This window comes from Dryobates pubescens, chromosome Z (assembly GCF_014839835.1).
Source record: "Dryobates pubescens isolate bDryPub1 chromosome Z, bDryPub1.pri, whole genome shotgun sequence".
Lineage (NCBI taxonomy): Eukaryota > Metazoa > Chordata > Aves > Piciformes > Picidae > Dryobates > Dryobates pubescens.
Genome location: NC_071657.1, coordinates 43,450,816 through 43,469,383, shown reverse-complemented (window position 1 = coordinate 43,469,383; position 18,568 = coordinate 43,450,816). Strand labels below are relative to the sequence as shown.

Genomic DNA, 18,568 nt, shown 5'->3' with positions numbered 1-18,568 from the left:
CTAATCCCAGACTTCAAACTCTGTAGTGAATATGTTTGCCACATAACAGTGCATGTTTTAAATTCTTGTCTTCTCCCTTAAGCTCTTGTTACAGTTCATTAACTGCACTTAACTTTGGTTGAAGTACAAGTCAGAGCATGATGTCAAAGTAGGAAAAGCCCTTAACCAAGAGCAAACCTCCCTTCACCTAAGCAGTCTCTGTATTATTTGAGGATTTTTTTAATATATTTTTTTTTGGGTGCCCCAATGTGTTAGACTGCCAGAGTTGCAACTGAAAATGCTTGTTTAATATAACTTAAACCACAGCTACTATATAGAAAAGGTATTACCACATTTAAGCTAAAAAGGCTTAAATAAGGGAAGAAATGTGTATGTTTGCTCTCATCTCAACAGACCAACACTAAGATTTTCTAAATCTCAAGGATATGGATGAGAGTTCAGAAAATAGGACATGATTTTAAATAGTAACTGGACATACTATCACTTCCATCTTCTGCTCTTTTGCTCAGGAGAAGTTAGCTTCCTTCTTGTTTATTTTGAAGTTACCACACCACAGTGATGGCGTCAATGACCTCTTTCAAGTCTGTCTTCTGCCATTTTCAGTCTTTGGGTTACACACTTGGACAAGATTTTGTCTGCCTAAACCCAGTATAGTGAAAGACATACAATGGAGATAGAAAGCTGCAGCATGCCATTTGGGTTTGATACAGACATTTCAAATACTCAGGTAACCTTCAAGTATAATTTTTTGGGTTTGGGGAGATTGTTTTGTTCAAATGCATCCACCACTTAAGAAAATTATAGCTCTTGGGTGATAATTCTATTCTGTAAGAGATTGTGCTCCTGGCTAAAAAAGGAGGAACAGAAATACAGATACCTGATCAAAGTGCCTTACTTATACACCTAAGTGCTTCCTTCACTGTTTTTTGTGAGAAGGACAAGCTAAGAACTGTCTCAAATATTTTTCTTTCTATAGAGACAAATATCCATCTTGAGTCAAGTACTCTAAATCTCAGACTTGAAAGCCATGGCCTGAAGCTCAGGCATCACAGCAAGACCACAGCTGCAGTCACCACTGCCTGAATGCAGCTGCTTCTTCTGTCACAGACCATGCCTACAGCCACCACTGTTCTGTGGTGTAGCCGGTTGCTGCAGGGTTGCAGTCCTACTGAAATACGGCAATCGAAGTGTCCCATTATAATCGGCGAGACTTTAATTAAAGTTGGATTGCAGTTCATTATTTAGTCACTAGGTGTCTCCGTATGCTGTAGGCAAACAGAAGCTATGCTTACCGGTAAACAAAGGCGAAATCCCTCGAACTGAAGTTACTTGGGGTAGCATTTATAGGAGTATAAATGAGTTATCACTTAATTTCCAGCTGTCTGGAATTTTCCCAAGGAAATAATTATTTTGAAAAATGATGGCTCCATTTTCCAAACAATTTAATTGAAAGCATTTTGAATCTGTTCAGGCTGGTCATTTTTTTTTTCCCCCCGGTCTTTTTTGGTTTTGATTTGTCATGGGTTTGGCCCAACCTCGGTGTACTGGAAACGGTGGGAGGTCCCAAATTTAAGAGAAGCCGGTTGTCAGATCTACTTCAAAGCTGAGCTCTGGGTCGACGGCAAAGGTATGTTCTAGCACTTCACAGTCCATCTGAGTTTCTAAAGATTGATGTTCTTTGCTGTGGAACAGCTGCATGCACGAGTTCCTTGAAGTTCAGAGGGGAAAAAAAAAAAAAAAAAAAAAAAAGTGAGTTTAGTTTGATTTTACTCCAAATCAGACTTAAACAAACAAACAAAAAAACAAAACTCAGAAAGTGGAATCAGTCTTCAGGCAGCTCTTTCCCCAGGTCAGAGGCTGCCCGGGCTACGACTACTGTAAGTAACTTTATTCTTCATTTCCTTTCAGCCCAGTAAGCCTAGTACTGGTAACTGCTTAATACCTTCCTGCTTTTCTCCAGTGTTGCCCCTCATTTAGTTCGCGTGTCCCCATCCCTGCTGTCGTTACGGGGACAGCACGTTGTGTCCCCCTGCTGCTCCTTTGCCTCCTTCTCGAGCAACTCGGACCTTTGATACCTCCCCTGGCATCACCTGGGGAGGTATCAATACCGTGGATATTTGATTTTATCAGGTATGGGCATCCCACGCTGTGTTGGGCATTTTGGCTACAAATCAGGGTTTTTTCCACGGCGCCCGGAGGAGACCCCTGGGTTAGAGCACTGCTGCAAAGCGCTCCAGCGGCTGATCCCGCCCCGACAGACCCAAGCCTGCAGGAAGCGGCACAACAGTCACTTCCCAGCAGCTGAGAGGGAGAGCCGGTGCAGCTGCATTCCTGCCGGACCCAGGGTTGCCACCCACCTCCAAGGTCGGGCCAGACCGGCCCAGGCTGGGAGCGGCGCGACCGCTCCAGCGGTCAAAGAAAGTCATAGCGCCGCCGGAGCTGACGCGCAGCACCGGGCAGGCCAGGGGAGAGCAGAGCGGGGCGGGAGGTCCCGACGCGGTGCGAGGAGCAGGAGGCGCAGCTCCTCCTCTTGACGTGTGACGGGGGCCGACAGGAGGAGGAGCCGCGGTGGCGGGGCGCAGCCGCCTCCTTTCGGGGCCGGGGATCATCGCCCCGGGGGGGCTGGGGCCGCCGCCAATTGCGTAAGGGCGGCAGCCGGGGTGGGGAGCGGCGGGAGGTGGGGAGCAGCTGGGCGGCTTCCCGCCGTGTCCGGGGCGGGCCATGCCGCCACCCTGAATGCTCGGCTGCGCTGGGCCCAGGTGAGTGCACGCCTCGCCGGGACTGAGGCCGGGGCCGGCTCTGGCAGCGAGCTCAGGCAGCGGCGGGACTGGGCTGCTTGCGCGGGCGAGCTGTCGGGGCGCGGGCCTCTTTTGTTCCTGGGGCCGGCGGGAGGGGAGGGAGTGGAGAGAAGAGAGAAAGGAGAAGGGAGCGGGAGCGGCTGGCGGGGGGTTGGCGCAGCTGCGGCTGCCCTGATCAGTCTTCTGCTCGGCCCAGGGTCGTCCGAACGCGTCGGGGGCGTGGAGATGGCTTGTGCCCCCGGCGTATGTCCCTGTCGCCGGCCGCCTTGCCGGCAGGTGTGGGCTCTCTGGTCGTCCGCGGCTCTCACGGCAGGTGCCGCGGCGGGGTCTGTGTGCGGGCTTTCATGGCTGTAGCCAGCTCTCCTGATTAGGTGCTCCTGGAACGGCGCTGGGAGGCAAGGATGGGCTCAGACAATTCCCACGGCGGTAGCTCGGCTAGGGCCCGTCCTGATGGACATTCCCTAGGGCCTGGGTTATTACGGGTTGCGTTTGGTGGGCTCAGTAACTCGTAGCCTGCACTTGCCCAGAGGCTTGGAAAACGCAGAGCGGGAGTTATGTATCTCGGTCCCTCTAATAAAAGAGGCTATGGGGCAAAAACCGCATTTGTGCTCCGTCTCATCTTAAATGAGGCACGTGTGCTGAGGATACTGTCCTTCTTTGTATTTTAAACCTGAATTAGGGCCACGGATTCTTTAAAAAGAAGGAAATTTTATGTTCTCGAATGGTTGTAATAAAATAGTGCCTGGGGCTTGACAAATACAATACAATAAAGTAGATACACCAGTGTTTCGAATTTTAGCATGGCATCAATGAAATTCTGATGAATCTTAGAAATTATATTTGTAACAGCATATCTGCATTACTGATGTGAAATGGCCCATGGGTAGCAGCAGAGAGGAGGGGAGGTTCATCTTTGTTCTTAGGTGTCTGTGGAGGTGCTTTGTCTGTATGGACCCTGTGCACTGCCTGCATGAATGAGAAGTCTGCTAGACAGTTTTTGCTGGCCTGCTCCTCTTGCTTTCCTCCTACTGATACAGCATCCAGCAGAGCATATTCTGGGTACTCAAGCTAGGCTAAGTATCCAGAAGACATTCTGTAAATCACAAGTAATGCTTCTAGCTACAAAGAGATTCAGTAATAAAAAAGGGAAGGAGGGAATACATAGGTCTGCTGCAAGGTCCCTGCTAAAGTGACATTGCAGAAGTGTCTTCTGAAATTCAGCATCTGATGTGAACCATACCTGTGGCATGTGCAGTTTTGAGCTGTGGATTGACTTTTTTTTAGTGTGGGTTGTTTTTTTTTTTTTTATAATTATGAACACTAACACTGTAGTCCCACAGTATTTTGTGGGGAAAGTGGTGGCGAGAGTTGGGTGGAAACTCTCACTCTGTTCATCAGGTTTGTTGCTAATTGGTGGAGACTCTAAGCTTAAGAGGATGGTGACCCCTGTGTGGAAAAACTTGTTTTCAGTAGGCCCTGTAAAAACCACAAAAGGTTTCCCAGCTGTAACTGATCCTGTGACTGGAAGAGTTACCATTTGATGACACTGTTCACATTTCTTCCACATTGACAAACCAGGATAGGGGAACAAAAAGGTTGTTTTTCTTTTAAGGTGTGAATATAAAAACAGTTGCAGCATGAGGAGATCTACTGTTCCTAGAAGCTTGAAGAACAAACTGTGAGGCTTCCGCAGTTATTTTGCAGCTTGATTTTTATTTTTTTTAGCTCAGTTGGTACATATTTGAGTATCTTGTACTTGAGAGCAGGTTAGGAGATTTTTTTTTTTTTCCTTGAGTAAAGATAGAATGCCATGGAACAAGTGCTTTCAGTCTGAAAATGTTTTTGTCACTGAAGGTGATAATAGATGCCTACATACCTTGGATGATCAGGGTTAGAAATAGTCTTTAATTGCAGATAGCTTATTGATTGGCTTTTAATACTAAACATAGTAATTGTCTTCTGTCTCATGTGTCCAGCACATTGCAGAAGAATCTTTACTACAGTTTTAGTGTACTGTTTTTCTGAATTTTGAAGTCAGTTCAGCCAGCTTCTTGCTGTGGAAGTCTTGCAGAAAATTAGTAGTGTTCTACAGGTCATTATTCTTCCTTCATGTGAGGAAAGCAAGATGGGTATTAGAAATGTGAAGGATGTTATTCAGTGACTCTGTTTGTCTTACCTGTTGAGTATGAGGTAGCTTGCTTTCCTTCCTCCTAGGAAAGCACTGACACTCTCTATGCCAGGATCAGATCTCCACCTCCTCTTTGTTCTGCCTTGTACAGAAACTGTAAGCAAGCTTGGGAGAAGGAACCTCTTAACCTCTTCCCTGTGTTTTGCTGGAGGCTAACACTACAGCCTCCACACAGTTAAAGTGATTCCTGAAGCTGACAGGACACATTATGCATCTCTGCAAGGAGGCTTGTCGCCACTGTGCTTTTGGCAACTCCGTTCTTTACTTTCTGTGTGCTTGCACTGATGTTTGAAAAACTGCAGACAGATGTTAATGGGAAAATTAATTATAATCTCTTAAATCTTACTTTCTGTATGTAAAAAAAAAAAGTATATGAGAGCATAGTGTGAGGTATATCAGTAAAGTTCATTCTTTGCATTAGCAAGTGTCTTGTTTGGAATCAAATCATGGTTGGACTAGATCGATTCTCATCTTACTTTTACAGGAAAAGATTTTACTACTGATTCAGTTGAGATGTTTTTTGGCAGGATGGATGGAATTGTTAGCGGATGTGTGTGTAGAAATCCACAGAAATACTTTCTTGGAATAGTAATACTGAGAAAATTGAGAGTGATTAGGAAATATTTACCTTGAAGAAAGATATAAGGGTGGAAAAATTATGTGTTGCCCATGTGGAAAGGAAATACTGAAGTTGTTGGAGAACGTATGCTTTGGAACTTGTAACTGGTTTCATTCCTTTGTTGCTGTGTAGGTTAACAAAAGGGAGTGTACTAGTAGCTGTTCTATCTTTCTGGCATGGGATTAAGAAGAGAGGGAAAAAACTAAAAAGGGGGAGAGAAAAAGAGTAGACAGGCAAAATGACTTGCTGTACCTGGCAGGATATTACAGGACTTGGCTGTTGGATGTAAAGGTCTTCGAGTTTTGTAGGAAGGAATTTACCACAGTAATCCAAACTATGAAAGCAGACACCAGCTCAGCAGAGTGCATGCTTTATGATGGATTATAAGGCTTTGTTTTGCTTATTTTTGAAGGCTTGCTTCTGTTTTGAGATATTTTGAATACTCTGTGATTTTTACAAAAGGAAAATGATGGGAAGTCATCTTTTCTAAAATTGTGCAATAGTTTTATGTCATGTAAGTTAAATCTCTCTACAGTATTCACCAGTCTCTCAACTTGCATAGATATGTGACTCCTGTGATACCCTAGAGCAGTAGAGGGTGTTGCAGTTATCTTGCATTGGCTTAGGTATAGAAACTTTTTTCACAGGGCTGTTATCTCTAAGGCTTTGGGCTCTCATGGTTATAAGTGGTAGGTTGTATTGCTGAATGGTGGGAATCCAAGTAGAAACATAGAAAAGATTCTTGACTGGGATTTTCTTAAAGATTCTACCTCTGCTTAAACACAAATCCTAACATTCACACAATACATTTGTTCTTCAAATCCTGTCCGTGATGCCAATTATATTTTGCCTGTTGAGGTTAGCACAAGGGACAGAGACACCAAATTCAAGAAAGTAAACTTATCTTTCATTTATGTGTATAACAGCAGAGGAACAAGCAAAATAATAACATAGTAAAAGGATAAAATATATGACGGTAATTATTTCTACATAAGGATAGCTGTAGTGATTAAGAAAGATACCTTACCAGTCTTGACCGACTGGGCAGATGGGCAGAGTCCAATGGGATGGCATTTAACAAGTCCAAGTGCCGGGTGCTGCACTTTGGCCATGGCAGCCCCATGCAGAGCTACAGGCTGGGGTCAAAGTGGCTGGAGAGCTCCCAAACAGAGAGGGACCTGGGGGTGCTGATTGACAGCCGCCTAAACATGAGCCAGCAGTGTGCCCAGGTGGCCAACAGGGCCAATAGCATCCTGGCCTGTATTAGGAATAGTGTGGCCAGCAGGAGCAGGGAAGTCATTGTGCCCCTGTACTCTGCATTGGTTAGGCCACACCTTGAGTCCTGTGTCCAGTTCTGGGCCCCTCAGTTTAAGAAGGACATTGAGACACTTGAACGTGTCCAGAGAAGGGCAACAAGGCCGGGGAGAGGCCTTGAGCACAAGCCCTATGAGGAGAGGCTGAGGGAGCTGGGATTGTTTAGCCTGGAGAAAAAAAGGATCAGGGGTGACCTCATTGCCCTCTACAACTACCTGAAAGGTGGCTGTAGCCAGGAAGGGGTTGGTCTCTTCTCCCAGGCAACCAGCACCAGAACAAGGGGACACAGTCTCAAGCTGCGCCAGGGGAGGTTTGGACTCGAAGTGAGGAGAAAGTTCTTCACTGAGTGAGTCGTTCGTCATTGGAATGGGCTGCCCAGGGAGGTGGTGGAATCACCGTCCCTGGAGGTGTTCAAGAGGAGATTGGACGTGGCACTTGGTGCCATGGTCTAGTCATGAGGTCTGTTGGGACAGGTTGGACTTGATGATCCTTGGGGTCTCTTCCAACCTTAGTTATACTGTGATACTGTAATTGCCCTGATACTTTGCCCTTGCTAGGGAGCCCCACTTACAGCGAGGATTTGGGGAAACCTTTCTTGGCAATTGGGAGGTCCTACACAGTGCATTCAACTTAGGTCTCCAAAGTCACTGCAAGAGGGTCCATTTTTTTATATTGTAGAATAAAGAAGTTTACATAACCTCAAATGCAAAACATCTGGTTTTATTTTCCTCTTAGATTTCTCCCACAGCTCCTTACCCTATCCCTCCTACACTCCTGTCCCAGCATCCTTTCAGTTCCATAGACAATAATTATGTTGTTTTGCATATCACCTAAACATAAGTAATTAAACATTCCCTGCCTGTGTAGGTTTGAAATTTGCGTCTGACATGGGCAGAGTCTTTGGTGCTCAAAAGTTTTTATTATATCTGCTGATAAAGATTACTTCTGTCCAGATTTCTTCTCACACTGTAAATATTATACATGCTTACATTTCTGCCTCTTGATCTATGATACTTTGGAAAGATCCATTTTAGCAAATGTGGTCCTCAGATGAAGTAGTTTCCACTGGTTGTATATCATGTAATTTTGTGTGTTTTCTGTGTGTCGAAGAAATAAGTAGAAATCAATAGGGAATTTAGAACATCTGGTGAAGTGTAACATATTTTGGACTAAGTTTTATCATTCTTGCCATGGTTCTATGTTTCTCACTGACTGTTGCTATTTATCCTCTGACTTTCCTCTGAAATCTCTGGGCAAGGAAGAACTGTGGCAGCATGCAGCATACAATGCATGTAACAGAAGATGTCTAGACTAGACATGTAGAAGATATCTAGGTTTTAGGTGGTTTTAAGTCAGATGGAATGGTAATGGCTGTTGCAAATGTTGTGATTTCTAAGATTTACCTCACTGTATTAATGTGTTTTACAGTGTATGTATTCTTTCCAGCTTTTGCACAAGTGGGTGGAAAAGTAGGTTCCTACAGGCATGTTGTCTATTACTGTAGTGGCTATGTGTAATTTCAAAGCCAGGCAGTGGAAGAACATATGAAACCACGTGGGAAAGTATGAGAGCATTCCGTATGTCTACAGGGCACCACTGATTTTCCTAATTGTGTGATTAAGATTTGTTGAATTTGGGACCTCTGCGGCACTTGAAACATTGTCCTGAAATTAGCATTTCTGTTGTAGTTGACCAGCTTGGAGACCTGAAATATTCATATTTTGGGAGTTTGGTTTATGCTGCTTTCTGTTCAGTAATTGCAGCTAGTTAGAAGCTTTTCAATACTGACTTCTTATACCTTTCCTTTCTCCTGGGTTTATTACTGCCCTTTGATCTCATACCAGACAAGAGCCTGTGCCAGGAAAGTGGCAGTAACCAAAGTGGTGCTCTGTTGCATGAGGAAATACTTTTCTTGATGTGTGTAGCTTTCTCCCATCCTTCCTTAATGGTACACTCTGAGATTAAATTGTGTGATAATAGGTCAGCAGTACAGCTGGTGGTGTTTGATAGCCCAGAGCCACAAAAGTGGTCGTTTTTTCCTAGTTTCTCTGTTATTTTAAAGACCTGTGATCTGTGCATCCTTAAAATATGCTTTAAGGGAAGCATTAATTTCTGTGCACTGCATGGAAGTAAGTATACTTTGTTTACAGAATTTTGAGAAGGTGCCATGGTGCTGGAATTCTCTAGTGCATTTGACGTGTTTTGTTACACTAAGCATTTGACAGCAGAAAAGCATAGTGTCTTGCTATGTTTCTCATGTTTTGGGTGGCATCAGGTGATGTTCTGAAAGCATCAGATTTCTTTCCAGGAAACCAGCCCCCAAATGAGTAACAGTTGGAGCATGCTGCTTGCTTTCAGTGCACATTCATGTCTCAAGAGCTTCAGATGCTATCCCTTGGTTGTACAGTGAATGTATTTCCAGTTTCCGGCACTACAGAACAACCTGGGTGCAAGTTAGAAGTAGTGAAGTATAGTGAGGGGACTGGAGAACTTGCAGCCTGTTCAGTGACTCATTGCTGTCTGCCTGCTGGAGTTTGCTGTCCACACAACACAGATGCTGTCTTGGCAGAGCCAGACTTGCAGGTAACCACTGATTTTTTTAAGGAAGTTCAAGCTAAGTTAACTGATATGATGAGTATGAGAAGTGGTTGCTTATGTTGTGGGAAGGGGTGCATAAACAGATATCTGGACTATGTGAAGTAGCATTACGCTTGCAAAAAAGTGACATGCAAGTAGTGTAGCCTTCCAGCAGATGGGTGGTAATGAGTACATCATGGGCTGAATTAACTGAGGTGCTGTAGGATCTATGCTGCAAGCTTCCATGGTACTGGTGAGCTGGAAACATATGTGTGACCCTGACTGAAACCTGTGGTGAGTAATGATTTTGAAAATATTGCATGATACCTTGTTGAAGGCTGAGAGGTGAGAAATTAGAGAATATTGAGATAGCAGCCTGCCTGAATGGCATGGCAAATAACAGATTTATACAGATTATATTCTGTATAATTCTGTTAGGTAAGATGATCAGCTATATGTTGTGCAATAATTACTGAAATAACTCTGAAGCAAGCTGTTAAGTAAAATATTGTGCCACTCTATATGACAATGCAGTTGTAAAAGTGGTGGTTTCCTTGTCTAGGACTGCACCATCGGGAGGAGATGCCCAGATCATAAGCTCCTTTAAGAGACCTCATGCTTAAGTGGGTGTAAGACATCGTGGCGGCAGGAACCAGTTCCCTCTGATGTATGTTTGTTTGTTTTTAATAAGGAGCATAGAATAGAACAGAATAGAATAAACCAGGTTGGAAGAGACCTTCGAGATCATCATGTCCAATCTATTATCCAACCCACCTAATCAACTAAACCATGCAACCAAGCACTCTATCAAGTCTCCTCCTAAACACCCCCAATGATAGTGACTCCACCACCTCCCTGGGCAGCCCTCTCTGTGTAAAACTTCTTCCTAACCTCCAGCCTAAACCTCCTCTGGTGCAGCTTGAGACTGTGTCCTCTTGTTCTGGTGCTGGTTGCCTGGGAGAAGAGACCAACCTCCACCTAGCTACAACCTCCCTTCAGGTAGTTGTAGAGAGCAATAAGATCTCCCCTGAGCCTACTCTTCTCCAGGTTAAGCAACCCCAGCTCCCTCAGCCTCTTCTCATAGGCCTTCTGCTCTAAAACCCTCACCAGCTTTGTTGCCCTTGTCTGGATACATTCCAGCAATTCCACATCCTTCCTAAACTGAGGGGCCCAGAACTGGACACAGGACTCAAGGTGTGGCCTAACCAGTGCTGAGTACAGGGGCAGAATGACCTCCCTGCTCCTGCTGGCCATACTGTTCCTGATGCAGGCCAGGATGCCATTGGCCCTCCTGGCTGCCTGGGCACACTGCAGGCTCATGTTCAGCCTACCATCGACCAGTACCCCCAGGTCCCTTTCTGCCTGGCTGCTCTCCAGCCACTCTGACCCCAGCCTGTAGCACTGCATGGGGTTGCTGTGGCCAATGTGTAGAACCCGGGACTTGGATGTGCTAAATCTCATGCTGGTGGACTCTGCCCATCTGTCCAGCCTGTCGAGGTCCCTCTGCAGAGCTCTTTCACTCTCTAACAGATCAACACCTGCCCCTAGCTTGGTACCATCTGCAAAACTAAATTTATAGGTTAGTTAAACTAAGTTTAAGGAGTTAAGGGTCCAAACCACAGAAAAATGTCAGTGCTGGATTGTATTTCTTTCAATTTTTGATAAAAAATATACTATAGTATTTCTTTCAACAAGACATAAATACTGCATCTGATTTTAACACCACTTCTAAAATATGGAAATGATTGAGTTTTCAGTGCTCAAAGATGAGTGTAAAAGCAAGCTGCTCCACAATGAACAGTGAAGTTTGAAAGCAGAGGATTAGGTTTGAGAAATGATTTGTCAAAGAATAGAAAGGAAAATGTCGAAAATCAATTTGCTACAATAAGCAGGTGTGAGAAACGCTGCTCAAGGACTTGGCATAGTTTTTACACTGTGGGACAGCTACTCCAGTTAATGTTTCAGTGCCTGCATTGTAATTGTGCATACATCTGGAGAAGCATTGTCTCCAATGAAAGGGTAATCCAGTCTGTTCCATAATAACTCTTTTGCCTTGAAACAGTGCAGTATCAGATTTTATGGCATGTGAGACAAAAGGCTCCTTTGCTACTTCTCAGAATAAAATTAGTTGTCACATTTTTCCTTCGCCAGTGTGCCTGGCACTTTAGAGTATCTGGAACTTCCTTTTGTTAATAGAAGAGAAAGAAGATCTTTATGCTCTTCCTTTTATTGGTAGTTTTTATTTTCATAATTCATTTTGAAATTTAATACACATGACTTATACATACATGTCCTGCAAGATTTATTTTAGCAGCCTTCTTCCAAAATCCAATCCCTGCAAAATGTTAGTTAAGAATATATATGTGTGTGTGTATATATATATATATAAACATACTAGCTTTGTGAATACTTCCTACAATGCAACAGAGTTGACCAGAAAGCCTGAGAAAATGGAGGTTAGAACTGGTGGCAAGTATGGACCAGGCAATGATGTTTTGAAGTAGGCTTTCCCTCATTGGTTGCTTCAGAGCAAGATGGAAACAATACCAGTAAGTGAAATAGAAGTATCATTCACTTCTAGGAGATAGTTGCAGAAATATGGAGCAGTCATTCAGGCTTCTTGTGCAATTCTTCTCAGCAATGAAAAGAACGCAAGATTTGCTGAACAAGATGCAGGTGACTTTTACAGGACCATTCGTGATGCATCTTTACTAGCAACTGGGTCCTGCTGTGAGTAAATTAAGAGCTTGCGGGCTTTATATGCCTCAGCTAATTAAAAGGGTTGACTAAGTTGCACACAGAATGAATACAAATATACTTGTGTTTGGTATTTATGTATTAAATTTAAATGCCTCTTACAGCTTCCAGCATGGGAGGAAGGCTTGTCTCTTTCAGCTTCTTTTCCGTAAGAGGAAACAATGAGGAGTTTGTTCAGCTTCTGTGTGCAGAAGAAATGCATTTAGGCATTCTTTGCATAACTATGAGGAAGAAGGGGTTGCTAGTTTTCTCATTGTTCAGCTTGGCTCTTAACTGCTTAGTACAAGTTAACTTTTTCTCTGTGAAAAATATGTAGTGGAACTACAAAGAAATAGTATGTGCTGTGCTGTGTTTCATAGCAGATGCTTTTGAGTTTAATACTGTTGAAGATACATATCCTCTTGTTTCAAGCCCTTACACCACAGCAAATGACCAGTAGTAACTGAGTGACTCATACTTTGTAAATAGCCACAGTTTCAGTGGCTGCTCTTAAATTAGCCTGTGGCTTTAAATTGGTTTTTTGTTTTCTTTTCTTCTTTTATATGTTGTACTCCTGTATTCTGAACGCTTGTCTCTTATTTTTTTCCCCTGTGTGTTTGTGTGTGCATCCTCCAGTGACTTTATAACATGCAAGACACTGATGCCAGGGGGAACTCCCCTGCTTTTCTCCGGCCTCAGAACGGGAGCAGTCACAGGTCTTCAGGGTATGTGCCGGGGAGAATTGCCCCTCTCCGACCCCCACCACCTTCACAGAGCCATGCTGCAGCCGAATTTACCTCTGCAAGACAAGAAGCACGGACAAGACTCCCATCCTTACCAGTGGATCAGCACCACCGCCAGGCAGAAGCCAACAGGCATAAAAATACTCTCATTTGCTTTGCCATTTCTAGCCTTTCACTTTTTGTTGCACTGGGGATTTTTTTGGGAATAGCATCAAAATATGCTCCAGATGGTAAGTTCTTCTGTGAACAAAATCATCCTAGAAGTTTCAGTACTTGAGAACAGAATTCAGTAATTCAGCTTTGAGATTAGTGTTAGAAGTTAAGTGCAAAAATAGGATGCTTACTGCAGCTTTAACATAGAGGGAAGCAATACCTGGGGGCTAAGATCAGCTCCTCTTTCTGTTGCTAGTGTGATTTTTATATTCTTTTATTTTGATTTGATTTACCCACATGAAGCAAAAAGGCAGCAGTAAAGAAAGACTACTGGTGAAGGGGAAAGAAGTATAAATGGTGTGAAGTGTAATTAATTTTGTCTGCAGAAGAACATTGTTTGATGTGCTCACAAATTGCAGTCAGAATGAAATCCTGTCTAAGCAGTGACTAACAAAGGTAGCAAAAGAGCATTAAAGTAAGAATATTTTAAAATCTGTGAGAACTTAGACCAGCATTATATGTTAGTTTTGTATATAAACAGATTAGGTCCACCTTTTTTTAATCTATTAGCCCTGATTTTCTTCAGCTCATCCTAAAAAACTGGACACCTGTCATGTCCCAAATGTCAGTGTTACAAAGCATGAACAGGTGATGTGAGTACCTACTGATCTCTCAGTGGCCAAATTCTGCTAGAAGCTGCTATGAGGTGCTAACGGTTGGTAGTATAGTTTGGAGCATGGATTGTTTTGTTGTTTTGCTTTTTGTTAAGACAGAAGAAAAAAACCCTTTTGGCTGTTGTAACAACGGACTTAGACTCCTCAGTGTCTTTTGGTGGAGTTACTGGAAAGGTTCAGTTTCCCGAGTCAATGCAACACAGGCTGAACAAATCAAGTAATCAATTGAGGATTTCAGATGACAGTACAAAATGAATGCACACATCCAGCCAGAGCACTCTTGGTGGCTTGCTAAGATCTCTTCTTGGATGAAGTTTTCCTAATAATTGTGAAAAGAAAAACAAACCAACAAAACTGAGGGAGTAATAAATGGAAAGTTATTGCTATGTGTGATCCAAATCTTTGGTAAGAGGGATACATACCTGCAGTAAGTAGTTCAGTTACAGCCAAGATCAAGAGAAGGCTGCAGGGTGATTTAGGACATAGCTGTTTGAGAAGTACTTTGGAGGACGAGGAGGGACATTTCTGTTTGGATACCAATACTCAACTAAAACTTGTAGATTTTGATGATGGTTTTAGTGGAAGTGGGGTATTCTTATGTGCTGTGGAGTATCACAGTATAACTAAGGTTGGAAGAGACCCCAAGGATCATCAAGTCCAACCTGTCCCAACAGACCTCATGACTAGACCATGGCACCAAGTGCCACATCCAATCTCCTCTTGAATACCTCCAGGGACGGTGACTCCACCACCTCCCTGGGCAGCCCATTCCAATGACGAATGACTCGCTCAGTGAAGAACCTTCTCCTCACCTTGAGTCTAAACCTCCCCTGGCGCAGCTTGAGACTGTGTCCCCTTGTTCTGGTGCTGGTTGCCTGGGAGAAGAGACCAACCCCTTCCTGGCTACAGCCACCTTTCAGGTAATTGTAGAGGGCAATGAGGTCACTCCTGATCCTTCTCTTCTCCAGGCTAAACAATCCCAGCTCCCTCAGCCTCTCCTCATAGGGCTTGTGCTCAAGGCCTCTCACCAGCCTTGTTGCCCTTCTCTGGACACGTTCAAGTGTTTCGATGTCCTTCTTAAACTGAGGGGCCCAGAACTGGACACAGGACTCAAGGTGTGGCCTAACCAATGCAGAGTACAGGGGCACAATGACCTCCCTGCTCCTGCTGGCCAAACTATTCCTAATAGAGGCCAGGATGCCATTGGCCCTGTTGGCCACCTGGGCACACTGCTGGCTCATGTTTAGGCGGCTGTCAATCAGCACCCCCAGGTCCCTCTCTGTTTGGGAGCTCTCCAGCCACTCTGACCCCAGCCTGTAGCTCTGCATGGGGTTGCTGTGGCCAAAGTGCAGCACCCATAAAATAAGAGTCCCTTTATGCTTTAAAAGTCTAAGGAGATGGCATACATTTTTCAAAAGCCTAAGTGGTGTTGAAATGGTTTTACTTTGTGTGCAGTAACTCACCCAGTGACATTGAGCTGTGCAGATTTTTTTACACTGAATGCATGATCAGCATGTAGTCCATGGATCACTGGGAATACTGAGGATGTTACAGGAGGAGTTGCTGTGGTTTAGGGGAGGGGTGCCTTTTTTTCCCCCCCCCTTTGGTTTATAGTAACAACTTACATAAGGGCCAAGGTATAACCTAAGATTGTGGCAGCTTTCGGTTTTGTTTTGTTTTGTTTTTCCAATGTCCCACTGCTTCACAACAGATGTCTAGGCCATTTTTCAGCATTAATTCTTGCATTGCGTCTTTGTGAAGGTCCTCGGCATTATCCTTTAAAAAAAACCTCTATGAACCCATAGAATCCTTTGGAAACCTTGACACAAGAGAAACTCCTACAGACACCCAGAAAAGTCTGGCTGAAATTTTTATCTTGTAATAATACTGTTATAACTGCTCCCCCAAACTTTTCCAAGATGTTGAAATGTTAATACGCTCAGCTCCAACTTAGCGTGTGTAGTACTGCAGCCAGTACCACCAGCTCTATCTAGGTGTGCTTTTACGGGCTAATTAGAAAACCATATTGTCCACTTCTAATGGCTGTTTTGAAAAGCAGTGCAGAGAATGCGAGACTGCGTTGTAACTGCGTGTAAACCCTAAACCTCTGACGTACCTTCCCCCAAAGGGAAAATGATACTCATCTGCATTTCTGTTCCTGCCTGTCAACTGGTTTCTGTTCTCCTCCTTGCTTTTATCTTGCTGTCAATGTTGGTCTTTTTAAGGAGTCCTGAACACTGGAGATCAGGGAGAGCAATGGAAATGCAATTTCCTTCCCTGTTTCCAGGGGCTTGTGCTGCAGGGTCAGGATGACAAACTGGGGAGGTTTTCAGGGAAAAATTCTGCTTGGCCTTTGCAGCTGTCAACTGGAGCTGGCCCAGAGTACTCAGAAAATTTAGCTGCCAGACTGTGACAGACTTCTGCTGAGCATAATACAACACTGATAACTTTTTCCCAGAGGCCTTAAAAGCTCCAGGCTTAGTGGCTGAACAGGTAGAAAGAACTATTTAACTAAATCTTGAAAACTGTTTCCTGCCTTTTCTCCTGCCAAATTTTATATCCTTGCTCCAACACATGGAATGTTCTAGAATTTTTAACTATTTTTTTTTCTGGCAGGGTGTGTTCTTGTGGTTTGTTTTTTTTCCACTGTTTGCTAAAATGCCACTTCCTCTCCCCCTCAACTCTATTAGAAGCATTAAACCTTAAGGAGAGCTGACCCATTTTTAGACAAATGCTCTGAAACAAAGGCTTGACTTGAAAAATTTTCAACATGAGTGGTTAAACTTGACAAGAACATAACTACCTAATGTCTTCTGGTCTGTGCTTCTGTTTTCCTTTAACCATAACAGCAATGACTATGGTCAGTAAAATCTGATTGGTGATTTTTGAGGTCACATATGGTAAAGTATAAAATATTGGATGCTTCCGCAATTGCTAAGGGAGAGTTTAAAACCATTTTTGCTCAGCACATCTGACCTGCTTACCAGCAAGCTGATCCACTGTCATTCAGAAACATACATTTCAGAGTTACCTATTTTTGATGTTGGATTGCAGTGTACAATAGGTTGAAAGTTTTGGGGTTTTCTAGTTATTGTGCTGTTCCTCTCTTCTCTGACTCTACAGAAAAATTTACAGTTACTAGATCTTTTCTGTGAATCATGCTAAGCAGAAATCATCAGGTTGCTGACTCATGGTTTCCTCACATCGCCTTTTGCTACCAGCCAGGAAATATGTGTTTCTTCACAGCGCTGATGTGCATGGTGTCTGGGGAAAGGGGTTAGTGACTCTGCATGAGTCAGGCGATAGGCTTGCATTTATCCAGTGAGTCCCTAGCAGTCCTGCTGGTTCCAATGCTCCTTGCTTTTTGGATTTCCCCTGTGTTGAATTTAATTTCCTAAATTCTGTCATAGGACCCCTCCAAACGATTTTTGTTTTGGTTTTATTTTTATATTATTACCTGAATGTCTCTTGGCCTTATACAGGTCTGCTGTTTTTTTTCCCACTGGTATTCAAATCTTGTTTTGTGTGGGTTTCCTGAGTTGGAAAGGATTTGTAGTGTTGAGAATAGCACTGAAGGAAGAGCATTTCTGTCAGCAAAACCAGGGCTGGCTTGTGTAAAATTTGTGGATAAGTTTCACTGTCTTTAGAGTTTCCAAGAATGGACTAAAAGATTCTTGCCCCTAGAGCTGCATTGCAGATGTGCAGGTGTTTTTCCCTGGGAGATGTGAAAAGGCTGTTTTGACTGCTGCTGTGGTATGGGCTGCTAACCTGTGTATTTTGGCATCTTTTTGGTTGTCTTTTGTTTAAGAAAATATTTTCTGTCTGACTTTTCCTTGGATTTTCTTACCAAAAGAATATATTTCCCACTCTAGTATGTTGATGCTGCTTAATATGCGAAAGACGTGTGTGTTGTAAATACTTTATGTTGTAGTTTCATGAGTTTCATGATACCAGAGAAGGGCAACAAAGCTGGTGAGGGATTTGGAGCACAAGTCCTATGAGGAGAGGCTGAGGGAGCTGGGGTTGCTTAGCCTGGAGAAGAGGAGGCTCAGGGGAGACCAGGTGGAGGTTGGTCTCTTCTCCCAGGCAGCCACCAACAGAACAGGAGGACACAGTCTCAAGCTGCACCAGGGCAGGTTTAGACTGGATGTTAGGAAAAGCTCTTCACAGAGTGATTGGCCATTGGAACGGGCTGCCCATGGAGGTGGTGGAGTCACCATCACTGGAGGTGTTTAAGAGGAGACTGAATGAGGCACTTGGTGCCATGGTTTAGTTGGTAAGATGGTGTTGGGTGATGGGTTGGACTTGATGATCTCAAATGTCTTTTCCAACATGGTCCATCCCATCCCCTGCCATCCCATCCCCCTGCCATCTTTCAGTTACTTTTTTGGTTGCTCAAATACGAACAGTATCATCAGTGGCTGCTGTATTGTAACCACTGAAGGAGGTGGATATATTTCGTGGATGACCAACTGCCTTGGTCCTGTTCGTCCTAATACTGCCACAACTGAAGTGATGGCACTTGTTTTTCAAGCCTGAATTTCCCATTTTATTTCAGAGAATTGTCCAGATCAGAATCCTCGTCTTAAAAACTGGAGCCCTGGAAAAGATCCTGAAAAAAGAATTTTTATCAAAAAGGGGGATTTGTTCCGTCTGAACTCAGATGCTACAGTACACTCTATAGTTATACAGGATGGAGGTATGAAACAGCAAGATGCACGTCATACTTCAGCTTACTGCGTAGTTTTTACTTCTGTGATTATTAC

At 43.7% G+C, this 18,568-nt stretch overlaps 1 protein-coding gene across 1 annotated transcript in view; it reads left to right on the top strand.

The window, feature by feature from the left end:
* Positions 1-2,670: 2,670 nt before the first annotated feature.
* CEMIP2 (cell migration inducing hyaluronidase 2) overlaps positions 2,671-18,568 on the top strand; it is a 55,282-nt gene continuing 39,384 nt past the window's right edge. The window contains exons 1-3 of the mRNA XM_054178001.1: positions 2,671-2,759; positions 12,869-13,205; positions 18,361-18,501. Coding sequence (XP_054033976.1) covers positions 12,881-13,205; positions 18,361-18,501 — 466 coding nt within the window. The 5' untranslated portion in view covers positions 2,671-2,759; positions 12,869-12,880. The remainder of the gene's footprint in view (positions 2,760-12,868; positions 13,206-18,360; positions 18,502-18,568) is intronic.